The 25886-nt window shown below is 39.6% G+C and overlaps 1 protein-coding gene across 1 annotated transcript in view; it reads right to left on the reverse strand.

Annotated features, from left to right (window-relative positions):
• YEATS4 (YEATS domain containing 4) overlaps window positions 1–25886 on the reverse strand; it is a 577312-nt gene that overhangs the window by 105363 nt on the left and 446063 nt on the right. The window contains exon 5 of the mRNA XM_044088007.1: window positions 9225–9317. Within this exon, the coding sequence (XP_043943942.1) occupies window positions 9225–9317 (93 nt within the window). The remainder of the gene's footprint in view (window positions 1–9224; window positions 9318–25886) is intronic.

The raw sequence follows: 25886 nt of genomic DNA on the forward strand, positions 1-25886 counted from the left end.
GTTGTCTGATCTCGTTGTCATACACAGCTTCATATAAAGAAACCAACAGGAGGGTGGGTGGAATAAAAGTACTAGGTCTATGTGGCATACATGGCGTCTCCATACGATTATTACCAAAATACAAAGCCAAATTCAGTTTCCTGCTAAACAATTTCAAATTCAAAATAGTGTCAACCAGATTGGCATTTCTACCAGGGACAAAATTCAAGCCCTTAGAGAATAAATTTGCCCAGTATGTGTCCACGTTGACCTGAATGTAGTTATATATTGTAAAGTCACCATCAACATTTTTAATAGTTGACACCACAACTTTAGAGGGTTCTACTGTTTGCAAAAGTATCCCCTTCTCCCCCTCCACCGTTCCTGGTAGTTCTCCTGCCCATAACTGTAGCCACCAGGTCTCGTCTCTCTCTCTCTCTGATTACTGATCCTTTCGGACCTCCTCAATGGTGGGGGATCTAAAGGGAGATCCCTGTTTAAATATTCTTCCGCTTCAATATTTTCATTATAACCCTCATTAGTTTCAATAGATGGCCTATCAAAATACCAGACCTGCTGTCCGGTCAGGGTGTGCCTTCCCAGCATCATATTCCCCCTTGTCCCTCCTTAATTTGCAATGTTTTCTGGCTTTTAAATCTATTAAACCATTGTCAACAGTTTTAAAAAGGTTATAAAAATCTTTCTTTTTACATTCAAATAACAAGTCATTTTTAATACTTGTTTCTATTTTATCAATGTCCCTAATTAACAATGCCATTTTTCTGTTATTGTCAGCTATGAATAACTTCAAAAGTTCACATCCTTGCCCGTTAAAAAAAGGAAATCAAGTCCAAATGTAGCTGCGGGTGTTTAATGAGTCTAGTAGGGAACTAGCAGAGTCTCAGCCCCTTTGGAACTTGTTTGCAGTTCACACACTCCTGTAAACACAAATTTTCCAGTTGCGTTTTTTTATACTTATGAATACAGTCCTGAAACTGCCTGAGTTGTTGGTCTAAATTCAAGTTCTGTGCTATTGCCATGTTGAGTTAGGGTCCCGAGGTGGTCCAGTGGAAGACTACTTAGAATTTTTAGAACTAAAGTGTTAAATCAAACTTAATGCTAGCATAAGACCTGGCCTTAATAAGAGGGTTGGTATTATGGCGTTGTTGAAACTTAAATCAATGTATTTTATGTGATTTTTATGGTGGTTGTGATGTCAGTCATTTTATGCAAAATAAGTGTTCATAGTTTCTTTAATGGTTAATTTTTACAGGATGTGATGTAATTAATTCAGTGTTGGGGGAGGGTATTTAAACTTGGTGCTTTATGTATTCACTATTCTGATGAAGTCAGAGTTCCTAATGAAAGCGCTTAATCATTAACAAACAACTGTGTGGATTTATACGTATTCGTGGTTTTCGTTTGGTTACCTGCCTCATTTTTGTACTTCTCCCCTTTGCATGTATCTAACTAGGCACTTACACCAACTGGAGTGGTCCCAGAGGTTTCTCACTAAGACACGTCTTATGCAGACCAACTGAAGGCCCTATCCCTTTACTCCATCTCATACTGTTTGAGAGTTGACTTTGCCTGAGCTATAAAGCATTCTCTGATTCAGCCTTGATGAAGATGTTACAAATTCGCAAGAAAAAGTATATTAGGGTTACACATTCCATGGACCTGAACCTTGATTGTGACCCTAACAGAACTTGCTGGAGAGTCAGATTTGTATCACAAAGGCTACCTCATCTATGGAATAAACTTCCCATCTTCGTAAAACAAAGCCCATCCCTCACTCTTCAAAAATAATTTGGATAAATGGATTGGGAAAGTACAGTTTTGTAACTACCATAAATGTAGATGTTAGAGTGTCTTCACTGCTGCAGTCAGACGGTCCCGCAGTCGGCCAGAGTTCCAAAGTCTTGGTCCGGCGTCGGTTGCTGTCGCCTCCCCCTGACGTCAGTGCGACAAGGGTATATAAGAAGCAGCCGATGCCATTTTCTTCAGTTTTTCTTGCCCCAGATGTCAGGTGCCCCCAAAAAGATAGGCAATACATATTGCTTACAAAACATGCAATAAGGTAAAAAAAAAAACCTTCAGTAACCAGCAAATACACCACATAGGTAGAATAGTGTAGAAAGTTATAGATAAGACCCAGCTAAAAAAGAGGTGATGGCGGGTGGGTAACCAGGACTACAGCAGTGAAGACACTCTAACATCTACATTTATGGCAGGTACAAAACTGTACTATGTTCATCGTGTTTCACTGCTGCAGTCATTACACTTGGGTTGAATCCCAAAGCTGAGTCAGGGTGGCTGGTTCTATAGAGGATTTGGTGTAGCTATGAGGCCCTGCAGCACTGCAGTGGCAAAGCCAGCTCTGGATCTAGAGTAAAGAGGCAGGTGGTAATGCTTGGTAAAGGTGTGCACTGAACTCCAAGTTGCAGCTTCCAAAATGTCTTTGGTAGGTACTCCTCTAAGGTAGGCAGTGGAAGTGGCAGTTGCCCTGGTGGAAATGTGGTCTAATGGTGTTAGATGGTACAGGTTTCCCATGCTGTGTGTAGCAGAACCGGATACAGTGTCCTATCCACTTTGAAATGGTCTGCTTTGAAATAGCCTTTCCCTGTGATCCTGCAGCATAAGATACAAACAATTGTTCAGGTTTTCTGGAAGCGTTTGTTTTGTCCAAGTAGAAGCGTAATTGCCTGTGTATGTCCAAGGAATGTAGAAGTCTCTCCCCTTTATTCTGGGGATTTGGATAAAAAGTTGGCAAGTGAATAGTTTGGTTAAGAGCCACAATGGATACCACCTTAGGCATAAAAGAAGGGTTTGTTCTTAAAGAAACCCTGTCTTGGTGGAAAATGATGAAAGGCTCCACTGCCATTAGTGCCTGTAGTTCTGAGACTCTTCGTGCTGAGGTTATTGCCAGAAGCAGATCAGTTTTCCAGGATATATATTTGAATTCTGCTGAACTGGCTGGCTCAAAAGGAGGTAAAGTGAGCTTTTCCAAGACAAAATTGAGGTCCCAAGTAGGTGTTGGTGCTCTCTGCGGCGTCTTATGTTTTTAGCCCCTCTGAGGTACTGCTTTAGCAATGGATGAGAGAAAACAGGAGGATCTGTGTTATAATGAGCCGAGATGGCAGAGGCGTGGATCTTAATGGATGAGAAGGATAGTCCTTTGTCCAGCATCTCAGTTAAGTATTGTAGTATCTGAGGAATGTTAGGGACAAGAGGGTCAAGGCTTTGAGCCTGGTTCCAGGCACAGAATCTCTTCCACTTTTCTGAATAAGATTTCCTGGTGCTAGGCCTCCTGGCCTCCAAAATGACATCCATAACAGTTTTAGAGAGAGGTGTTGTCTGTTTGGCTAATGAATCTGCCATGCAGCCAGGTTTAAGGTTTTGAGCTGACTGTGCAGGATCTGTTTGTTTTTTTTTTTGAGTCAGTAGGTATGGAATTTGAGGCAAAATCCAAGGTGGGCCTTGAGCTAAGTTCTTTAAGATTGGGTACCAATGCTGGCGTGGCCAGTCTGGAGCAATCAGAATCATCTGTGGTTTTTCTTGTCTGGCTTTTAGGAGTACCTTTGAAAGGAGAGGCAGTGGTGGGAAGGCATAAACGTTTAGGCTTTTCCAGCTGAACGAAAGAGCATCCACTTTCCATGCTTGTGTGTGATATGTCCTTGTGCAGAATTTTTGTAGTTGGCAATTCAGTGGGGAGGCAAAAAGATCCATGTCCGAGCACCCCCATTTTTGCATTATCACGCTGAAGACTTGTGGATTTAATTTCCACTCGTGAGGATCCATGATGTTTCTGCTTAAGTCGTCTGCCAGAGTATTTTTCTTTCCTGGCAGGAATTGTGCTTGCAGGTGATCTTGATAAGTTAGAGCTGTGTTCCACAAGGTCATGGCTTGTCTGCATAGAGGGTAAGAATGAGTGCCCCCTTGCTTGTTTATGTACCACATTACTGTGGTGTTGTCTGTCTTTAATAATAATTGTCCTGGATGTAGAAGGTCCTTGAAAGCTGTTAGGGCATTTTGTACAGGCAACATCTCTTTTTGATTGATGTGAAGATGCATTTGGTCTGTGGTCCATTTGCCCTGAATACATTTTCCTGCCATGTGTGCTCCCCAGGCGTAATCCGAAGCATCTGTTGTTAAAGTCTGCCTGGCTGTGGGAAGAGTGAAAGGCTGACCCTTGTTGAGGTGATATGCCTGTGCCCACCATCGAAACTCCTGTTGTAGGCAGGGAATTAGTGGTATTACTGTTTTCAAGCTGTGAGAGTGTTGAGTCCAAACACTTTTTAGGTACCATTGTAATTTCCTCATATGCAGTCTGGCATATGGAATTAGTAGTATGCAGGATGCCATGAATCCTAAGGCCTGCAGAATTTTTCTTGCAGGGACTTTGTTGCCATCAATTGAAAATACTGAGTCAGTTGTCCTTGTTTGTCTGGCATGAGATAAGCCATCTGGGCCATTGTATTTAAGCTGGCACCCCGGAATATTATCTCTTGTGAGGGCACTAGTTTTGGCTTCTTTTTGTTTAATGTGTACCCTAGGCAAATTAACAACCTTTTTACAAATGCCAGATGCTTCAGAAGAATGTCCTTGCTTTCTGCTTGAATCAGGCAGTCGTCCAGGTATGGATATATTTGAATTCCTTTTTGTCTGCAAAATGCAATTACTGGTGTCAGGCACTTTGTGAAGACCCTGGGCGCAGTAGATAAGCCAAAGGGCAGTGCAGAAGATTGGTAGTGCATTGAACCAGCTATGAATCTGAGGTATCTTCTGCAATTTTGTCTGATAGGGGCATGCAGGTATGCCTCTTTGAGGTCCAAAGTAACCAGCCAAGCCTTCTTGCCCAACATGGGAAGGAGCTGCTGTAGTGTCAACATTTTGAATTTCGGAACATCCAGGTAAGTATTTTGAGTAGAAAGGTCTAGAATGGGTCTCCAGGCTTTGACCTTTCTGGGGACTAGGAAGAGTCTTGAGTAAAATCCTTGTCCTTGTTCTGCTGTGGCACTTTCTGAATAGCTCTCATGTCCATGAGGGCTGTAATTTGCTTTTGTGCCTCTGCCCCTTGATTTTGTGGCAGGTCTGGCATTCTTTTTAGCCTTGGTAAAGTGTGAAAGTGGAACCTGTAACCTTGAGACACAACATTCGCACCCATTTGTCTTGGGTGATTGCTTGCCAGTTTTGTGAAAAAAGTGCTAGTTTCCCTCTGTAAGGGAGCTGCCAAAAGGGAAGAGCTTGGCATTGGAAGGGGGAGTCATTGGGACTGTTTCCTTAAGGTTGTGACTTGTCCTCACCTCCTTTTGGAGTTGAAGCACCCCACTGTCGTGGTCTGTAAGAGCCTTGGGGCTGAGATCTGCCTCTTGGGCATCTGTATCTGCCTCTTTGTGGCCTGTCTGACACTGGAAAGGACCAATTTTTTGTAGGCCAATTCCTGCTAAATCGAGGTGGCTGTACCTGCAAGAAATCCTTCACTGTTTGCATAGATTTTGCCTTATCTTCCATTTTCTTTAATACCTCTTCTGCCTTAACACCAAATAAAATATCTTGCCGTAAAGGAGCATCCAATAATTTTGCCTTAACATGATCTTTGTTCTTTTAACCAAGCATGCCTTCGATTCACAGATCCCATAACTGCTGCTCTACAAGAAGCCTCTAATGACTCAAAACCACATTGCAAAGTATGTTTTCCCACTTGTTCAGCTGCATGCAATAAATCCTGCATTTCCTTAAAATCAGGTTGTTTTGCACTTGTACTCATTTTCTGTTTTAACTGAGACAGTAAATATTGTTGATATTTAAGCATGTGAAACTGGCAATTTAAAGCCCTCACTGCTAAAGTTGCAAAGGTGTAAACTTTCTTCCCCCATCTGTCTAATGCTCTAGAATCCCTGTCAGAGGGAACTGGATTTTTAGCCGTGGAAGCCTTTACCCCTTTGGGACCCTGGGAAATAGTTTCTGGGTCAGCAACAGGGTTTTTATAAAGAAATTTGTGAGAGTCAGGGACACTGTAGTACCTGTCTGGCTTGACTGGAGCAGGGGTAAAGAATCAGGATTTAAATTGGATTCCACAATATCCAACACTGGTGGAATAGCAAGGGGCCTGTGCTGAGGCAATAAAAGAAAGTCTCTGAGCCTTTTCTTGGATTCTGAGTAATCCTGGCCCTCCCAATGGAAATGCTCCCTCATGGTATGTAAAGTTTCCCCAAAAGAGTAATCCTCAGGAGGAGAGGCTGAAGGAATTGATTCTTCAGCATCAGAGTCCTCATAGGGGGGTAAAGAGTATTCCTGGTCTGAAGAGGAATCAGAATATATAGAAACCTGGTCAGAGGAATCATAGTCTGTATCCTGCCTAGGCCTTTTATCAGGAGGGGGATGGGAACCCCTGATCAGAGTAATTAAGTCTTCGGCCATTTTGAGCATTTGTTTTTTAGGCATGGAGGCCTGTCCAGGTGAATGCTGTACTTGCTTCTTTGTCTTTAAAGTAGTTTTAGACTTGGCTGTAGTTGCAATGGTAAGTTGTGAAGGTCTGAAAACACCCTCAGAAGCTGATGCCTGCTCAGCGGCTCCGGACCCATCTGAAGGGCTAGTCTCCGTAGGCCCAACACATTGAGTATCCAGAGGCCTTGGAACCTCCATGTGGGAGTCGGTCGTGGCCTGTGGCTCTGAGGTAGCGGGTGTCAGGGGCTGCGAAAGCGCCTCACTGAGAACCGGCGACTGGCCCAGAAGAGGCTTTGTCGTCAGTTTTGGGCCTCGGATGCCTGTCCTTATCCTTATCTTTGCGTTTTTTTGTGAATTCCGATCGTCGGTTGTTCTGACGGCATGGTATAATTAAACCTTCGGCCAAAGTAATGGCGAGCAAAATCAAACCGAAGTTTAATAGTGCGTTTGTTAAATCTAGCACAAAACCGACAACTAGTGACGTCGTGATCTGGGCCTAGGCATGGAATACAGTAAGAATGAAAATCCTTGTGAGGTATTTGCTTCCCACAAGAAATACAATTATTAACTTTTACTGACATTGGTCTGAGGCAAGAAAAAGTTTCCCCAATGGGGTACTTAGCTTTATTGAAGACTTTGGTTCTGAAAATCGAATTTGATATCTCAGGAGTCGGACGACCGGCACTTGCGAACTGCTTTTGCTTCGGGCACCGCGCGGCAAGGAAGACTGAAGAAAATGGCGTTGGCTGCTTCTTATATACCCCTGTCGCACTGACGTCAGGGAGGAGACGACAGCAACCGACACTGGACCAAGACTTTGGAACTCTGGCCGACTGCGGGACCACCAGACGGCAGGATAACTCAAGTGTAATGACTGCAGCAGTGAAACACGATGAACATCTGTAAATTCACTCCTTGGGTTCTACCCATGTACCTTGTGGACAGAGGCAGACAGAGGCAGTCTGTCAAATGACTCAGGGCTCCAACACCCAAAGACCCACTACCCTGATACTACCCCCATCACATATCTGGGGAATTAAGATATAATATTGTCATATTCTTGGTATAACTGGCTAGGCTTGTAAACGCTTTTGAGCCATTTGCCTAATTACCTATGAACCTCCTAATTTTAAACATGTTGTTGTCTTTCAGCTTTTCCCGGTTAGGGGTTGCCACAGGGGAACTCCGGTCCGCTAATTATAGGCAGTAGATTTTGACGAACGCCGAGGTGCCAGCTCAACGTTCAAGCTTCAATGAAGGCATGCCCATTTACGCATGTCTTTCAAACACCCACCCAACCGCGGGGAGGACATGCAGACTCCACACAGAAGGCACTCCCCGCACTCCAGCCGAGAATCGAACGGGAGAACCTCTTGCTGTGAGGCAACAATGTTACCGCTGCACCACCGCTGATAGTCTCCTGATTTTAAACATACTGCTTAAATATCCGTATGTGCCAAGAAAGGGAAGTGCATAATGTGCATAATTTACTTCCAATTGGCTAAAAAAAGAAAGTTGAAAAATGTTAATGTTAAAAAAATGTGCAGCTCTTAAGTTTCATTTGGCTACACCTCCCACCTCAGAGACAGATATTGTGTGTGTGTGTGTGTGTGTGTGTGTGTGTGTGTGTGTGTGTGTGTGGGTGGAAGAGAGAGAGAGATGGAGGGGGGAGGAGAGACCGAGACAGAGAGAGAGAAATTGACTCAGTGAGCGTGAAACTGTAGAAGACTAGGTCATGTTCTGCTACAAAAAGTCAAATTTTGATATGTAATGCTAGAGGCAAAGTTCATTTAGCATTTTTATGTATTTTACTGTACATTTATAATAGTACAGTGAAGACTAATGCCCTAGCCTATTGTCTTCATGTTATACGTTTAGAAATACTTACATTTCAGCAATATATAATACTACTACAAAAAATAAGAGCTGAAAAATGTGTGCAGAACTACCCCAGATATTATTGTACACACACACAAGTATGAGAATATCCAAAGTACAAGTACTTCACACAGTGTATTAAATCAAAGACCATTTCTGCAAAGACCAAAAATGTGCTGTATGAAAACCACACTGCTCAGAAAAGAGCAGCAATGTTTTCTTCTCCCCCACCCCAATGTAATCATCTTTATCCCACCTCCAGATCAAAGCACTTGTGGCTGAAATGCAATGTCCTTTTGGGTTCATTCAGTTAAGTCAAATTTATTTTTCCTCAAGTATATAGAACTGTGTTTCCTGAGATCAAATGCAATTGTAAAGTGTTTAAATGGAATTACAAGTTCATAACTGTTTCAATCTCCCATCTTTCACAGAATCTATAGTATTTATAATGTTACTGCAAATTAATCTACATAAAATACATACAAAACTTTGCAAAATATTTGTCCTTTCTAAAAACTCACTTTCAAGGAGGACAACAGTATGACCAGGGACCACAGACTTTAAAATAAGATTACCCATTCAGCACATGCAAAGGACATGATTCCGTGGCAGACGCACTTTTCTATACTGAGTGAAAAGACTTCTTTTATTTCACTCCTGCCCTCTTCTGTTTATTAAAACGCCAGGAGAAAACTGCTAGACGCACACATTCTGAGCATATGTACATTAGTACTATTTTACAGTAATTATAGCAATAATAGTATTACAGTCATCAACATCCAGATAGGTCTGTATATTTCAACTCCAGTTTTGATTTCTTTGGGCCTAAAACAATCAACCAAGGTAACAAAATTCCTGCTGCCACATTGTCTAGATTAACAAGCAGCTCTAAATGACGTTGCAACTTTTCTGCTTACCATTTCATCATAAAATTCTGAAACTACTGTCTTTTTTCCCAGCATGGCATTTGTATCTGACTGGAACAACTTCAGCAAGTGATAAAGTGTAACCTGTTAAAAGAAAAAAAAAGTAAAATTTACTAATGATGATTAGTTTAGTTCTCAAAACTTATCTTCACATTTCCAAACTCCGATATAGCACATTCTCTCTCTCTCTCCCTGTCACAAAACATGTCATTCACCACTTACATGCACAGCATTACAATGCAAAGGCAGAGTGGATTTGTTTATTAATCCATGTAGGACTTTGCTGGTTCTTTGCATACCTGAAGGCAAGAAAGTTTTGTTCATCAACCTAGACTCTAGAATCTAGACAGTCAGCAGTCCTTTACTTAGATGTATATGTCTGAGTGTCTTCCTCTTCATCAGTATCTTACCTCTCGCCAATTTGTTGACAAAGTGAAGTGGGTGGAAAACTACTCAACAGCACTAAAGTGCTAGAGATGCTGAAAGACAGAAGATTAACTGTGTGTGTGTGTGGGCAAAGTAAGTCTGTGGTTTGGCATAATGGTTAAGGTTTTCACTTCACAGACACAAGGTAAAGGATACGAGTCTGCCTTCGGGTTCTTGTTCAGGTTTTAAATGGCCCTTTAGAGCAGATAGGCTAGTATTTAGCTATGAACCTATGAACTTCTGAATATAAAAAAGAACTTGCATTGGGGTAGGAGAGTGTGTGTAAGGGTTAGATTAAAGGCTAGGAAAGTGGATAGATTTAATGGTGTATACACACACACACACACACACACACACACACACACACACACACACACACACACAGGTGCTCCATCGTGGTGTGCACCCTTTCTATTGCCGCCATCTAATCTTCAATACGATGCATATAAAAAGTAGAATCAACGTTCAGCCTTCACTGAATAATTGAGATATTTCTGGGACTCTTGGTTCTTCAAGTCACCAGGCTTAAAATACAAATAGAAGGGAGATTTGAAATAAACTCCATGAGTTCTATAAATCAAATGAATTCTCACCTTCCGAGTACAGCATGTCATGACATGCAAATCACTATAGCAAAGAAATATAAGAATAATGCATTATGTTACATACTGACCACTAAGTTAAAACTACAGCATAAATATCACAGGCTATTTACATTAAAATTAACGTTATTATATATTCAAGAAAGTATGGCTGAACCTAACAGATCACCGCTGCAGTAGCCTTAGCTATATTGGTTATATCCTGCCAAAAATATGACAGCCAACCAACTTCCAAAGCTTCAGAGTATCTTCCATGCACCAAAACTGTCATGCAGCTTGTGCGGAGCTGAATAAAAGACAAGCTTGGGCACAAAGCCTTTTATAGCCTTCCTGCCAGAAGACAGAGGAAGGATGAGTCCACAACAGACAATGCTAGGAACAAACAAAAACAAACAAGTAAATAAATGTCCTCACTCTGGCATAAAAAAAAACATAAAAAAACAAGGGGGGGGTGGACGGAGAGGGCAGCTACTGAAGTAGTGATTATACAAACAGTTACTGTTATGGTAAAGTTCAACTTACATAACTGTACTGTGTTCATCACACTGATCACTGCTGCAGTAGGCTTAGCTATATGGATACATTACCATAGCCAAAGACATTTGGGAGGTAGAAGGACAAGGGACTAGGAGCCCTGGAGACTGGTCCTAACAAAGCTTGACTTGGACATAGGGAAGGAACCAAGTTTACAGTGCTTTGTAAAAGTACGTACAGAGGACCAAGGAGCAGTTTCTAAAACAATTCTAGAATCCAAACCTTTCCAAAAAGTTATAGTTGAAGCCAAGGCCTTAGTACAGTGGGCCTTAGCCTTGCCCGAAAGAGATTTGTTATAGTAAACATAACAAAAGATAGTAGCCTTAGACAACAATTTGGAAATAGACTTGTTTCAACACAGGTTGTCCCTTCTTTTTACCTTCATAAGAAATGAACGATTGATCCAAAAATCTGAAAGATTTCCTTTTGCAAAGATGTAAATGAATAACGAATCACTCGCTGAAGTAAAAGAAAGTACAGTTGTGTACACTTACCATAAATGTAGATGTTCGAGTGTATTCACTGTTGCAGTCATTACATTTGGGTAATCCTGCTGGCAGGTTGCCCTCAGTCAGCCTGAATTTCAAAGTCCTGGGTCCTGCGTCGGCTGCTGTCGCCCCTTCCCTGACATCAGGTCGTCAGGGGTATAAAAGATGCGGCCGACGCCATTTTCTTTAGTTTTTCTTGCCCCAGATGTCAGGTGCCCCCATAAAGGTAGCAAAAATATATATATGTATATATACATGCCTCAATATAAGCTTTAACTTCATCTACAAGCAAATACACCACATAGGTTGTAGAAAATAGAGAAGGAAAGGTAAACTCAAACTCCAGAATGACAGGGGGATGGAGGGTGGGTAACCTGGACTGCAACAGTGAATACACTCGAACATCTACATTTATGGTAAGTGTACACAACTGTACTATGTTCTTCGTGTTTCACTGTTGCAGTCATTACATTTGGATAGAGTCCCAAAGCTATGGATGGGAGGCTGGAGCTAAACAGCATTAGGAGCAGCTATGAGGCCCTGCAGTACTGCAGTGGCAAAGCCTGCCCTGGATTTAGAGTAGAGTGGCAGATGATAGTGCTTTGTAAAGGTGTGCACTGAACTCCAAGTAGCAGCCTCCAAAATGTCCTTGGTTGGTACTCCCCTGAGAAAGGCTGCTGAAGTGGCTGCAGCTCTGGTTGAATGTGGCCTAATGCCCTTAGGCACTGGCTTGCCATGGTGCAAGTAGCAGAAATGAATGCAGTGGCCTATCCACTTTGAAATGGTCTGCTTTGAGATAGCTTTTCCTTGTGAAACTGCAGCATATGCCACTAGTAATTTCTCTGTCTTTCTGAAAACTTTGGTTCTGTCCAAGTAGAATCTAAGCTGTCTGTGTAAGTCCAAAGAATGCAGAATTATTTCTCCCTTGTTCTGTGGATTTGGATAAAAGGTTGGCAGATGAATAGTTTGGTTAAGAGCAACACTGGATACCACCTTAGGCATAAATGTTGGGTTTGTCCTCAGGGAGACCCTGTCTGGATAAAAAAATGATAAAAGGTTGCACCGCCATGAGTGCCTGTAGCTCTGAAACTCGTCTTGCAGAAGTTATTGCTAGGAGCAGAGCTGTTTTCCAAGATAAAAACTTTATATCAGCAGTAGCAGCTGGCTCAAAAGGAGGCAGGGTGAGTTTTTCCAAGACATAGTTGAGGTCCCACGCAGGCATTGGTGATCTCCTTGGAGGCCTTACATTTTTGGCTCCTCTGAGGTACTGTTTTAGTAAGGGGTGAGAAAAGACTGGTGGATCTGTATTGTAATGAGCCAAAATGGCAGAGGCATGAATTTTAATAGATGAAAAAGATAGGCCTTTGTCCAGCATCTCAGTTAAGTATTGTAAAATCTGAGGAATATTTGGCACAGCAGTATCAGTTCCTTGTGCCTGGTTCCAAGCACAGAATCTCTTCCATTTTCCAGCATAAGATTTTCTAGTACTAGGCCTTCTGGCCTCCAAAATGACATCCATCACAGCTTTACTGAGAGGTGTGTTTTGTATGACTACATTATCCGCCATGCTGCCAGGTTTAAAGTCTTGAGTTGGCTGTGCAGGATCTGATTGTTTTGCTGGGACAGTAGATGAGGTATTTGAGGTAAGGTCCAAGCTGGGCATTGAGACAAGTTCTTTAGGATTGGAAACCAGTACTGGCGAGGCCAGTCTGGGGCAATCAGTATCATTTTTGGCTTCTCCTGTCTGGCCTTTAGGAGTACTTTGGGCAGGAGAGGCAGTGGGGGAAGGGCATATACTGATAGGTTTTTCCAGCTGAAAGCTAGGGCGTCCACTTTCCATGCTTGTCTGTGATAAGTCCTTGTGCGGAATCTTTTTAGTTGGTAGTTGTAAGGGGAGGCAAACAGATCTATGTCCGGGCATCTCCATTTCCTTGTTATCGTGCTGAAGACTTGTGGATCTAGCTGCCACTCGTGGGGATCCATGAGGTTTCTGCTTAGTTCGTCTGCCAGAGTATTTTTCCTTCCTGGCAGGAATTGTGCCTGCAGATGTACTTGGTAAGTTAGTGCTGTGTCCCACAAAGTCATGGCTAGTCTGCAAAGGGGGTAAGAATGTGTGCCCCCCTGCTTCTTTATATACCACATGACCATGGTGTTGTCTGTCTTTATCAGTAGTTGTCCCGGATGAAGTAGGTCCTTGAAGGCTGTCAGGGCATTCTGAACAGCTAGCATCTCTTTTTGATTGATATGTAGATGCATCTGGGTTGAGGGCCATGTGCCCTGAACGCATCTTCCTGCCATGTGGGCCCTCCAGGCATAATGTGATGCATCCATTGTTAGTGTCTGTCTGTCTGGGGGTAATGTGAATGGCTGTCCCTTATTTTGGTGACAAGCCTTTGCCCACCATCGAAACTCCTGTTGTAGGCAGGGAATAAGAGTAATCATTGTTTCCAGGCTGTGGCAATGTTGAGTCCAAACACCTTTTAGGTACCATTGAAGTTTCCTCATATGCAGTCTTACATATGGAATTAGTAGGATGCAGGATGCCATGAAGCCCAAAGCCTACAGAATTTTTCTTGCAGATAACTGGGCCTTTGTTGCCAACATTTTGAAATAGGTAGTCAGTTGCCTTTGTTTGTCTGGCATGAGATAAGCCATCTGGGAAGTTGCATTTAAGCTTGCACCCAAGAATATTATCGCTTGAGAAGGTACTAGTTTTGATTTCTTTTCGTCGACTGTGTACCCTAGGCATGTTAGAAGTCTTTGCACATACACCAGATGCTGTAGAAGAATGTCCTTGTTCTCTGCTTGAATTAGACAGTAGTCCAAGTAAGGATATATTTGTATTCCTCTTTGTCTGCAGAATGCAATTACTGGTGCCAGGCACTTTGTAAAGACCCTGGACGCAGTAGATAAGCCAAAGGGCAGTGCAGAGAATTGGTAATGCATTGAGCCTGCCTTGAATCTGAGGTATCTTCTGCATAATTGTCTGATTGGGACATGCAGGTATGCCTCTTTTAGGTCTAGAGTCACCAGCCAAGCGTTCTTGCCCAGCATGGGCAGAAGTTGCTGCAAAGTCATCATCTTGAATTTTGGTATATCCAGGAATGTGTTCAGAATTGACAGGTCCAGTATTGGTCTCCAGGTCTTGTCCTTTCTGGGTACCAGGAACAGTCTTGAGTAAAATCCTTGTCCCTGCTCTTGCTCTGGTACTTGTTGAATGGCCCCCATGTCCATGAGGGATGAGACTTGTTTTTGTGCCTCTGTCCATTGATTTTTTGGCAGATCTGGCCAGCCACATGCCTTTGGCAGGGTATGGAAATGGACCTTGTACCCTTGTGACACGATATTTAGAACCCACTTGTCCTGGGTTATAATGGGCCAATTTTGAGAAAAAAGTGCTAATTTTCCCCCTAAGGGTGCTGCCAGGAGAAAAGTGCTTGGTGCAGGCAGGAGGAAGTCATTGGGACTGTTTCCTGTATGGTGGTGATTTGTCTTCTCCAGCTTTGGAGGTAGAAGCCCCCCATTGCTTTGACCTGAAGGAACCTTGCGCCTGGGATCTGCCTCTAGGGTGTCTGGATCTGCCCCTTTGAGGTCTGTCTGACACAGGAAAGGACCAGTTCTTTGTAGGCCAGTGTCTACTAAACCTAGGTGGCTGTACCTGTAAAATATCTTTGACAGTTTGCATAGATTTAGCCTTGTCCTCCATTTTCTTTAACACCTCCTCTGCCTTAACACCAAACAAAGTATCATGCTGTAAAGGTGCATCTAATAATTTAACTTTGACATGATCAGGCAGATTTTGTTCCTTTAACCAAGCATGCCTCCTAATTACAGAACCCATAACTGCGGCCCTGCAGGAGGCCTCCAAAGAATCAAAACCACACTGCAAAGTATGCTTTCCAACTTGTTCAGCTGCATGCAATAAATCCTGCATTTCCTTGTTTTCTGCACATTCAGAGTTTAATAAATGTTTTTTGTTTAAGCAATGCCATGACATGTTGTTGACATTTGAGCATGTGAAACTGACAGTTTAAGGCCCTTATAGCCAAGGTAGCAGATGTGTAAACCTTTTTGCCCCATCTATCCAGTGCCCTAGAATCTCTGTCAGAGGGGGTAGGGTTTTTTGCAGCGGAAGCCTTAACTCCTTTGGGACCCTGTGAAATAGTTTCTGGGTCTGCAACAGGGTTTTTAAAAAGGAATTTATGAGAGTCAGGAACCCTGCAATATCTGTCAGGCTTAACAGGAGATGGAGGTAAGGAGTCAGGGGTAAAACTAGACTCTGAAAACACATCATCTACAATATCTAACACAGGTGAAATGGCTAATGGCCTGTGTTGAGGTAGTAAAAGGAAATCCCTGAGCCTCTTTTTAGATTTTGAAAAATCTTGGCTCTCCCAGTGGAAATGCTCCCTCATGGTATGTAGAGGTTTCCCCAAAGGAACAGTCCTCTGGAGGAGAAGCTGAAGGTATAGATTTCTTCAGCATCAGAATTCTCATAGGGGGATAAAGAAACTTCCTGGTCAGAAGAGGAATCAGAAAAAATAGAAACCTAATCTGAAGAATCAGTCAGACTCTTGCCTAGGCCTCTTATCAGGAGGGGGATGGGTACCCCTGAAGACAGTAATTAAGTCTTCGGCCATTTTGAGCATCTGCTTTTTGGGCATGGGGGCCTGTCCATGTGGCTCTTGAGTTTGTTTATTTGCTTTAGAAGGTGCTTTAGTCTTTGCCTTTGAAGCTGAGGTTGGCTTAATGTAAAGATGTTTAGGTCTGAATACACCCTCAGAAGCCGGTGCTTGCTCAGCGGCTCCGGACCCATCTGAAGGAATAGTATCAGAGGCTCCAATACCTTGAGTTTCCAGCGGCATGGCCGACTCCACGTGGGGGTCGGTAGCAGGCTACGACTCTAAAGAAGCGGGCGTCAGGGGCTGCGAAAGTGCCTCACTGAGAACCGGCGTAAAACTCATCTGACTGTGGGTGTTACGACAGCTGAAACACATCTTTCTCAGGCAAGAGCTCCTGGGATTCAAACTCATGACCCTCAGTCTTCAAAACCAGCACTTTATCCACTATGATAGCAAGCCTCTCGGTTGTATGTCTCTCTCCTTTTCTTTGCGTTTTTTTGTGAACTCCGGTAGTCGGATGGCTATCAGACGACATTTCTGGATAATTAAACTGGCGTCCAAAGTAGTTTAAAGCAAAATCATACCGATGCTTAATAGTGCGTTGGTTAAATCTAGCACAAAACCAACAACCAGCGACGTTGTGATCAGGGCCTAGGCAAGGAATACAGTAAGAATGAAAGTCCTTATGAGGTATTTGCTTTCCACAAGAAATACAATTATTAACTTTTTCTGACATCGGTCTGGAGCAAGAAAAAAGTTTCTCCAATGGGGTACTTAGCTTTATTGAAGACTTTGGATCTGAAACTCGAACACGAAAATCTCAGGAGTCGGCCGACCGGCACTTGCGAACTGCTTCTGCTTCGGGCTCCGCGTGGCAAGAAAGACTAAAGAAAATGGCGTCGGCCGCATCTTTTATACCCCTGATGAACTGATGTCAGGAAAGGGGCGACAGCAGCCGACGCAGGACCCAGGACTTTGGAATTCAGGCCGATTGAGGGCAACCTGCCAGTAGATTACCCAAATGTAATGACTGCAACAGTGAAACACAAAGAACATCAAAGGTTTTACTAAATAAATAAAACAGTAATAAATACAAATGTTAGCGCTTTCATAAGGGACATAGACCAAACTTCATCAGACAATTCAATGATATAACAGTTCAGCTTATATAGTACACCCACCCCCTTCAATTAATTGATCATATACAATCAATCTAATTAGTAATAAACCTATATACTTAGTCAAAAAAATAACATATATAAATTACATAAGTATATTAAGTAATGAATATACGTGACAATATTAAATGCACACAGCATTCACCTACAATAATAATAATAATGATAATAAAGAAAAACATTTAATCTATCCAGTACCCTGAGCTTTAATTTACTCCTAATGGAAATTGTGTCATTCAACCCAGTGGGGACATGGGCATTAAGAAAGACTTGCCACCAAGTTTCCTTATCTTCCAACCATAACTTCCAAGGCCCTCCACGATCCCCCCTCCTGACCTGCTGCAACACCATAAATTTAAATGCATGGTCAGGAAACATTTTAATATGTCTAAATAGAGCATTTTTCTCATCACACTTACGAACATCATAAAGATGCTCGTAAATACGCAAATTCAATTTACGTTGGGTTTTCCCGACAAAAAACAGGACATTGTGATATTGTAGGTGAATGCTGTGTGCATTTAATATTGTCACGTATATTCATTACTTAATATATTTATGTAATTTATATATGTTATTTTTTTGACTAAGTATATAGGTTTATTACTAATTAGATTGATTGTATATGATCAATTAATTGAAGGGGGTGGGTGTACTATATAAGCTGAACTGTTATATCATTGAATTGTCTGATGAAGTTTGGTCTATGTGCCTTAACGAAAACGCTAACGTTTGTATTTATTACTGAGTGCTTTATTTATTTAGTAAAACCTTTGTTCTTTTACTTCAGCGAGTGGTTCGTTATTCATTTTTTACTGGTTGGTGTAGTGTTTTGTGTTTATTCCTTTTGTTAAGACAGTACACAAGTTTTCTGTGGACATCCAAGGTATGGAGTATCATTTCTCCCTCATTTCTAGGTTCAAATAAGAAAACGGGGAAATGGATAGTTTGGCTTAAAGTAAACTTGGATACTGCTTTAGGTAAAGGAAGGAAGGGTTAGTTCCCAAAGAAATGCTGTCCCTATGGAAAATTAGATAAGGTTGACTCACCATAAGAGCTTCCAACTCAGATGCCCTTCTTGCAGAGGTCAGAGCAATCAGTAAAACTGTTTTCTATGTTAAAAACCTCAAGTCAGCTAGATTAGCTGGTTCAAATGGAGCAAATTTACCTTCTCTAACACAAAATTAAGATCCCAAGGAGGGGCCACTGGTTTTAAAACCCTTTCAAGAACATTTTGACACAAGACTGTATTGAAAGAGGAGTATCCATGGCCAGACATGCTGATAAATTAACCTTGACAGAGGAATAAGAAACGCTAAAAAGATAGTAACTTGCACAAATATTATAAAACCAGAGAACAATTAGCCCTGAATGGGTGCTGATTATGTTGTTGGCACAAACTAGAAAACCTTATCCATTTGCTAAACTATGACTTTCTTGCCTCCATTAGTACCCAATGCACATATTCAGTAAACAGGTACTTAAAAGGAATTAAGGCCCTGTCATTTAGGCAGTCAATTGAAGACTATTGATGTCAGGGGCATCAAACACCCCTGTTCTTTTGTGAATAGATCCAGTCAGTGAGGAAGCTTATAGTAATTGCCCCTGGCCATTTCCAAAAGAAGGGAGAACCACAGATGCCTTGGCCAGAAGGGACTCACCACAGCGATCTTGGGGAATTCTTTTTGAATCTTCAGAAGTATCCTGGATATTCAAAAAATCCAAAAGTAAAAAGCGCTGACAGACACAGCACAAAGGTAAAACCAGGATTTATTCCAGACACGAATCACTCCAAAATTCCACCACAAGTGAGCGCTTTCATCTCCTAACATCGGAGATTTCTTCAGACTGGTGGTGAAGCAAAAGCAATACACTTATATAACATTCTAAAATCAATTAAAACATCAATTGAAACATAATTAACCCACAAATTGGAATTAGTTAATTAAAAAGACAAGAATACTAAAGCTAATGCTTAAGCCCCTTTCTTTTTAGATACATAATGAATTCTTCTCTATTGTTTAGTCCAGGGTAAAAATATGCATTTAATCTGACTTGCCAGCAGTATTCAAGCCAACCCAACTCTTCTTCAATGTTAATATTTATAACTTTGGGATGAATTGCATCAATAACTAAGCATTTAAAATTATTTTTGCATTTGCTATCTATATAATGTTTAGCCATTGCATTTTTTGCATCCCCTCTACCTATTGCATAGTGATGCTCATATATCCTTCTATATAATTCTCTACTTGTTCTACCAATATAGAAGCACATGCATTCTAAACATACTAATAAATAAACTACATTTTTGGACTTACAAGTAAATTTGCCCGGAACCTTAACTATAGTTTTTCCTAATAATATTTCATTACTGTCTGTGTAAAAAATTGACAATAATTACAATTGAAACATTTAAACATGCCTTTTCTTTCTTCCATTACCTTACATTTATTTAACTTAGTTTGAAAAAATCTTTAAAATTCTTAGCTCTCTTCTGCACAAATCTGGGTTCATCTCCTAGTTTCTGTAGGAGATCCTTATTACCTTTGAAGATAGCCCAATTATTTCTAATGATGTTCTTGATCTCATAAGAATCAATGCTATTTTGTACTGCTAAAGCTGTCATGAAGTCCATACTATGTTCTGTATGGGCTTCATCTATCATCACATTGTTTCTTTTAAGAACTTCTTCATTCATAATTTTATTTAACATATGTTCAGGATATCCTCTATTACTCATTTTTTTACAAAAACTATTTGCTTCTTTATAAAAAATGTCTTCAACGTTTGTTAGACTACTAATTCTATCGATCTGGCCTTTAACAATATTCCATTTTGTCTTCTTAGGATGTAAACTCGAGTAATGTAAATACATATTATTTTGGCACTCTTTTTATAAATCTTTGAAACTAATCTACCATCCTTCTTATAAATAGTAAGATCCAAAAAATAGATTTTTTCTTTACTATAAGTATGAGTAAATTTGATATATGAACAGATATTATTAATATAATTTAAGAATGCTTCTAGTTCTTCCACAGAACCGTTCCAAATTATAAGAATGTCATCAATAAATCTCAGCATTTTTGTGACATTCTTTGCAAAAATACTTCCAAAAATATTGGCCATCTCCCATCCTTGCATAAATAAATTGGCATAACTGGGTGCTAAGGCTGCACCCATAGCCACCCCATTGACTTGTACAAACAATTCATCATAAAATTCTAAAAAGTTATATGATAAAAACTAAATCTATCATTTCCATGAGCAAACTTACAGTATTTGTAGAAAATGCTTTGGATTGCAACAATCCCATTCTGACCATTCCCATCCCTTCTTTGTTAGGGATCATAGTATAAAGAGAATTTATATCAAGAGTTACTAATATATCTGTAACAGAGACTTGTAATTCATTTAGTTTCTTTATACAATCATAGCTGTCCTTTATGTATGTTATACCATTTGGTACTACTTTTTGTAGGTGTTTGTCCACAAAAATAGACATACCCTCAGTCTTGCTGTTCTTACTAACAACTATTGGTCTTAATGGAGGGCAGTCAATATTTTTGTGGATTTTTGGCATACCAAAAATTCTGCTAATTTTGGGGTTATTTTTGGTAATGTTCCACTTTATCTTGTCATCAATTCTTCCAGCATAAAACCACTCTGTTATACAAGAATCTATCAAGGAGAACCCTTTTCTAACCTCATTCATATTAACTGGTTTATAGAAACGAAAATCTGATAATAATTCCTTCATTTTAGTTTCATAATCTTATCTTCCCATTAAAACCATTGCCCCTCCTTTATTTGCTTTAAAAATTAAGATGTTTTCATCTTTTAATAGGGCATCAAAACACTCTCCTTTTGTTAAATTGTAATATTTAAATTTAGAATCATTATCTAACATTTCTAACAATTGCATTTCGCAAACATTCAAGAACATTTCTAATTCTTTACACAGAGGTGGATTATAGCAGCTTGGTTTATCGCAGCTATTGAATTTCTGACTTCCGAAAAGAAGTCTGAAATTTAACTTTCTAACATAGTCTCTTAATTCATTAATCATAGTAAGTTTGTCAGCCCTTTGTGCAGGGGCAAAATTCCATCCTTTGCTCAGCACACAACATTCTTCATAGGAGATATTTTTCTCACACAGATTAACAATTTTGAAATTCACATTATTTATGTCTTCCACTGTTTTTGATGGTAATTCCAGTTCTTCTTTGGAACTTTTCTGCCCCCAGTTTTTGCTGTTGTTGTTTATTATAATAAGGCTTATCTTTATAGCCCCCCCCCCCCATTTTTTTTGCTGTTGTTGTTTGTAGAAGCTACAGATAGAGGTGGTGATTATCTAAATCAGATAGAATTAAATGAACTCAAATGGATACTTAAATTGAGAGGTCATTACCCCCCAGGTCTGAACAACTATATCAGTATTAGATCTTTCCTTAATAATCGAAGATGAAATTATTTTAGAATGGATAAATTTGTTCAGCAGCCTGCAGTTACAATCTATGGTCTAAGATGCAAAAACAGTTTTTAATATGCATTTTATATATTTTTATTTCTCAGTTTATTTATTTTTTCATACTGATTCATTTAGTATATAGCTCTTTGACATCATTTTTTTAAATTTCTTATTTTATTATATAACAGATTTTATTGCAGAATTTATAATTGAATTTATATTTATGGTAACTATTATTTGTTGACTTATATCTACATATTTTTATATAAATATAAACATACCTGCACTGTATTAAATTATATAAAAATATATCAATTTTACATATTTAAATACATTTTTTATTATCTTCACGTATTTATTCATATGTATTCATATACCTATATGCATACGTACTTATTTATTTATTTATTTATTTATTCATATAGCTGTTTGATCATCAGTTTCATATATCTATATTTAATATTAATTTAATTTAACTAAAGCTTTGACATATACCAGCGAGATTTAAAGGCTTTTTTGAGAAGTATACTTAACACTATTATATCTTAAATGAATTGTAACTGCTTCAAAAGTTCTTCCAATGATTCATACCAGCAAGTTTCGTATACAATATTCAGCTTGGCTGCACTCTTGCATTAATATGTCTCATAAACAAGAAACGCTCATTTGGCTTTGATGAACTGCTAAATGTATTTACAGCCTCACGCTTAATATAAGAGATAGTCACTATGTTGTAATGATTTTTGAACATGTTTTTTGAAGCATATGAAGAGTGTATGCTACTACACCTTATTTTATATTTTTTATATTTATATTTATATTTTTATATATGTAGTTGATCCATATGGTTTATGGTATACATACTTTTTTAACCTGACTTTTTTAACCTTTTAAATCAGCAGGTTTTAAGCACAGTTTCCTCTTTAAATTCTAAATGTTTTAAGGTTTGATTTTTTCCAAATGATTTTCTGTGGTTAATTGATTAATTCAATGTACCAGCTCATTGGCTAAGCCTCCCTATAAACTCTTTGATGTTAACACTCTTAAATTGTCTGATGAAGCGTATGGTAGCATACGCGAAAGCGCTTACCTTCTGTTCTGTTTTAATAATAAAAAGTATAAATTTGTTACGTGGAGAGTCGGAAGTTTTTGTTATATATTTACCGCTGGATTTTAACTACTGACTCCTTGGCAGTTAGAGATCCGTCCTTGTTTTTTATCTGTTTGCTGTTTTTCGGACCTCTACTGCACACGTCTATGGCTAATATGGAACTTGAGTTGGACTATAATCCGGAACCGAGGCGATTGACTAATGAGCAACAATGGACAGCCATCACTTCTAGTAAGTCGAACCCTTTATTGGCTCTGGATCTGAAAGTAGCTGCTTCAACAGTAAAAGACAATGACATTTCCAACATTGAACTCTTTGATTCTAGTATGAAAATACTAGAAAATGACTTATATAAATTGCAGAGAATGGCTTGGCAACGTAAGCATTTAGAGGCTTGTCTTCACTATAAATTAATACCTAGAGGCATGCGCATACTAGTTATGCCCACTTATGGTGACACACATCCCCTGCTTTTGAAAAAATGGCAGGATATTAATATTGAAACCAGCCATAAGCACATGAAACTTTTAATAGACTACTTTGAACCGCTCGAAGCTGAACTGATTTCTAAGGTCAACGACCTTAACACAGACCTTAGAAAAAACTTTTGCTACCCTTCTTGCACCTTGAAACTTGATAATTTGTATAATCAAGTAAATACATATGCTTTGAAGCTACAACAAATCAAAACTAGAAAGCTCCAACGTGACTTCAAAGATTTTTCTACTGGTAATGTGTTTGTTTGGCCGAGAAGCTTTGACAATCAGTATTCAGGTGAGAAACCTGTTTCGAACTTGGCGCCGCTAGACCGCACACTCATTGCATCTGATGCTATTGGTCCAACAGCAATCGAGTCTGGCGCTACTGCTGACACATCACACGATTCCTTCACTACACCACCGGAGACATTTGCTTGATTCTGAGTGCTTCTGGCCTCAACACCACTCCCGAACCAAGAAGCAAACAATGCAGCAAAAGCTTCAAGAAATGCCACGGGAGCTATCAGCAAAAGATGCAACCATGACAACAATCCTTTTTACCCTTGCCCATAAGGAAACAAACTTTTCAGAAAGGAAGAAGAAACAGCTGGGAGAGCAGGAAACGCAAGTTATCAGGCGAGATGAACACCTATCAACCGAGAAGGCAAAGGCAGTAAGCACGCTTTATTTTAATTTGTCGGACTATACCCTGACTGATAGTGACATTGAATTACTTAACAGTGGTCTCTCTTTTGTCCCCTCACGAGGGAGCATTCTGTCCGATTTATTGATTGATTTGCGCTCTTTTGCACGTGCAGTTAGTTTGAAACTGCTCTTCAACAAAGATACAAATACTTCTACATTAAATACTGCTAGTACTCCTGCATACAAAAAGAAAAGTTCATTTACACCAGTTATGCCAACTCATGTAGACTCATTTGTCAAACTGTGTGAAGCAGATTTTTATAACTATTTTAATAATGGTATAAGGCAATGCGCTTTTTTTAATATGTCAAGTAGAAATATGAATTCATTACAAACTTTGAGACATGATGATTCACTTACTTTTAGGCCAGTTGATAAGGGAGGAGGCTTAGCCATTTTTAATACGTCAGACTACAATATTTTAATGAATAACATGCTGGAAGCTGATAATACATATGTTTTAATTGATCAAGTCAAGTTTAATTCTATTATCAAAAATGTTAGAGATGATATGTATGATATGCTTATGTGCTGTCAGATAACTAATACTTTATATGACTTCTTTCATGTTGAGCACCCGGTAGTACCCGTCATCAAAGGACTACCAAAAATGCACAAGGGGATTTCACCACCACCCATGAGACCGATAGTGTCTGGTGCCAAATGGGTCACCGAAAACATATCTATTTTCCTAGAGAAAACGCTCAGACCTCTCTTGGAAGCCATACCTACGGTCCTTAAAGATACATACCAGCTTATAAATTTTATACAGTCTTTGGACCTTGAATTTATACAGAACAAACATCTTTTAATCACAATGGATGTGCAAAGTTTATTTACTTCAATCCCTAATGATGCAGGGATCGATGCCATCCGTGAATTATTACAATACCACCATGATTTGAAAGGAAATAAAGCCATCATGATATGTCAATTATTGGACATGGTATTAAGCAATAATGTGTTTGTTTTCAATGATAAACTTTATCTTCAGTCCTGTGGTGTAGCCATGGGAACCCCGTGTGCAAACACGTACGCAAACTTAGTTGTACATCACTGGGAGTTGAATCATGTTTTTACACACCCCTTTTTTAACAAAGTTGTACTATACAAACGTTTTGTTGATGATATTCTGATTATTTGGGATGGCTCTACTAAAGAATTTTATGATTTTAGAACTCACCTAGAAACTACTACCACTTTCTTGAGATTTTCAACTGAAACCTCATACTCATCAGTTAATTTTTTAGACGTAAGCATAACTATTAGAGGAGGAAAATTAGTAACCACACTGTTTAAAAAAGAATGCTGGAAGAACACCATTCTGAAATACAACAGCATGCACCCTCGCCATATATACAAAGGCATTTTGAAAAGTCAGTTTGTTAGACTAAGTAAAATATGCCTCGACAAGAATGATTTGAATAGAGAAGCTGATGAAATGGTGAACATGTTCCTAGCAAGAGGGTATAATTATGATTTAGTTATGGAAGTCAGAAACAATATTTTGCCCCTAGATTTTCTGACTCCTTATGAAGCTAGAACTGACCACCAGACTGTTAATTTTACAAACACCACTTTTAAATTTAACCATACTGAAAGAGTCTCTTTTATTACAACATATACCAATGATTTCATGAGTATTAAGAGAATATTAGCCAACAATTGGAGAGTTCTAATGTTGGATGAACCTACTAAAAGAATATTAGGTAACTCTCCACATATAGTATACAGGAGCAACCAAAACCTAAAATCTCTGTTATGTGACAGAAAGCCAAGATTGCTACACAACAAGTTAGGTAACAATGAATTTCCTGGAACTTACCCTTGCTACAATTGCAATTATTGTAAATTTATTACCAAAAATCAAGTTTTTGTGCATCCAGAGCTAGACTTTATATTTACACCCAGGTTTAGAGCCAACTGTGACACCTCGGGCTTAATCTATTTAGCAACATGCGAACATTGCAATGCATTTTACATAGGCCTTACCAAAAGGAAACTCAAAAATAGGATATATAACCATCAATATGA

The sequence above is a fragment of the Protopterus annectens genome, chromosome 11.part0 (genome assembly GCF_019279795.1).
Source record: "Protopterus annectens isolate FY-2018-M chromosome 11.part0, PAN1.0, whole genome shotgun sequence".
NCBI lineage: Eukaryota > Metazoa > Chordata > Ceratodontiformes > Protopteridae > Protopterus > Protopterus annectens.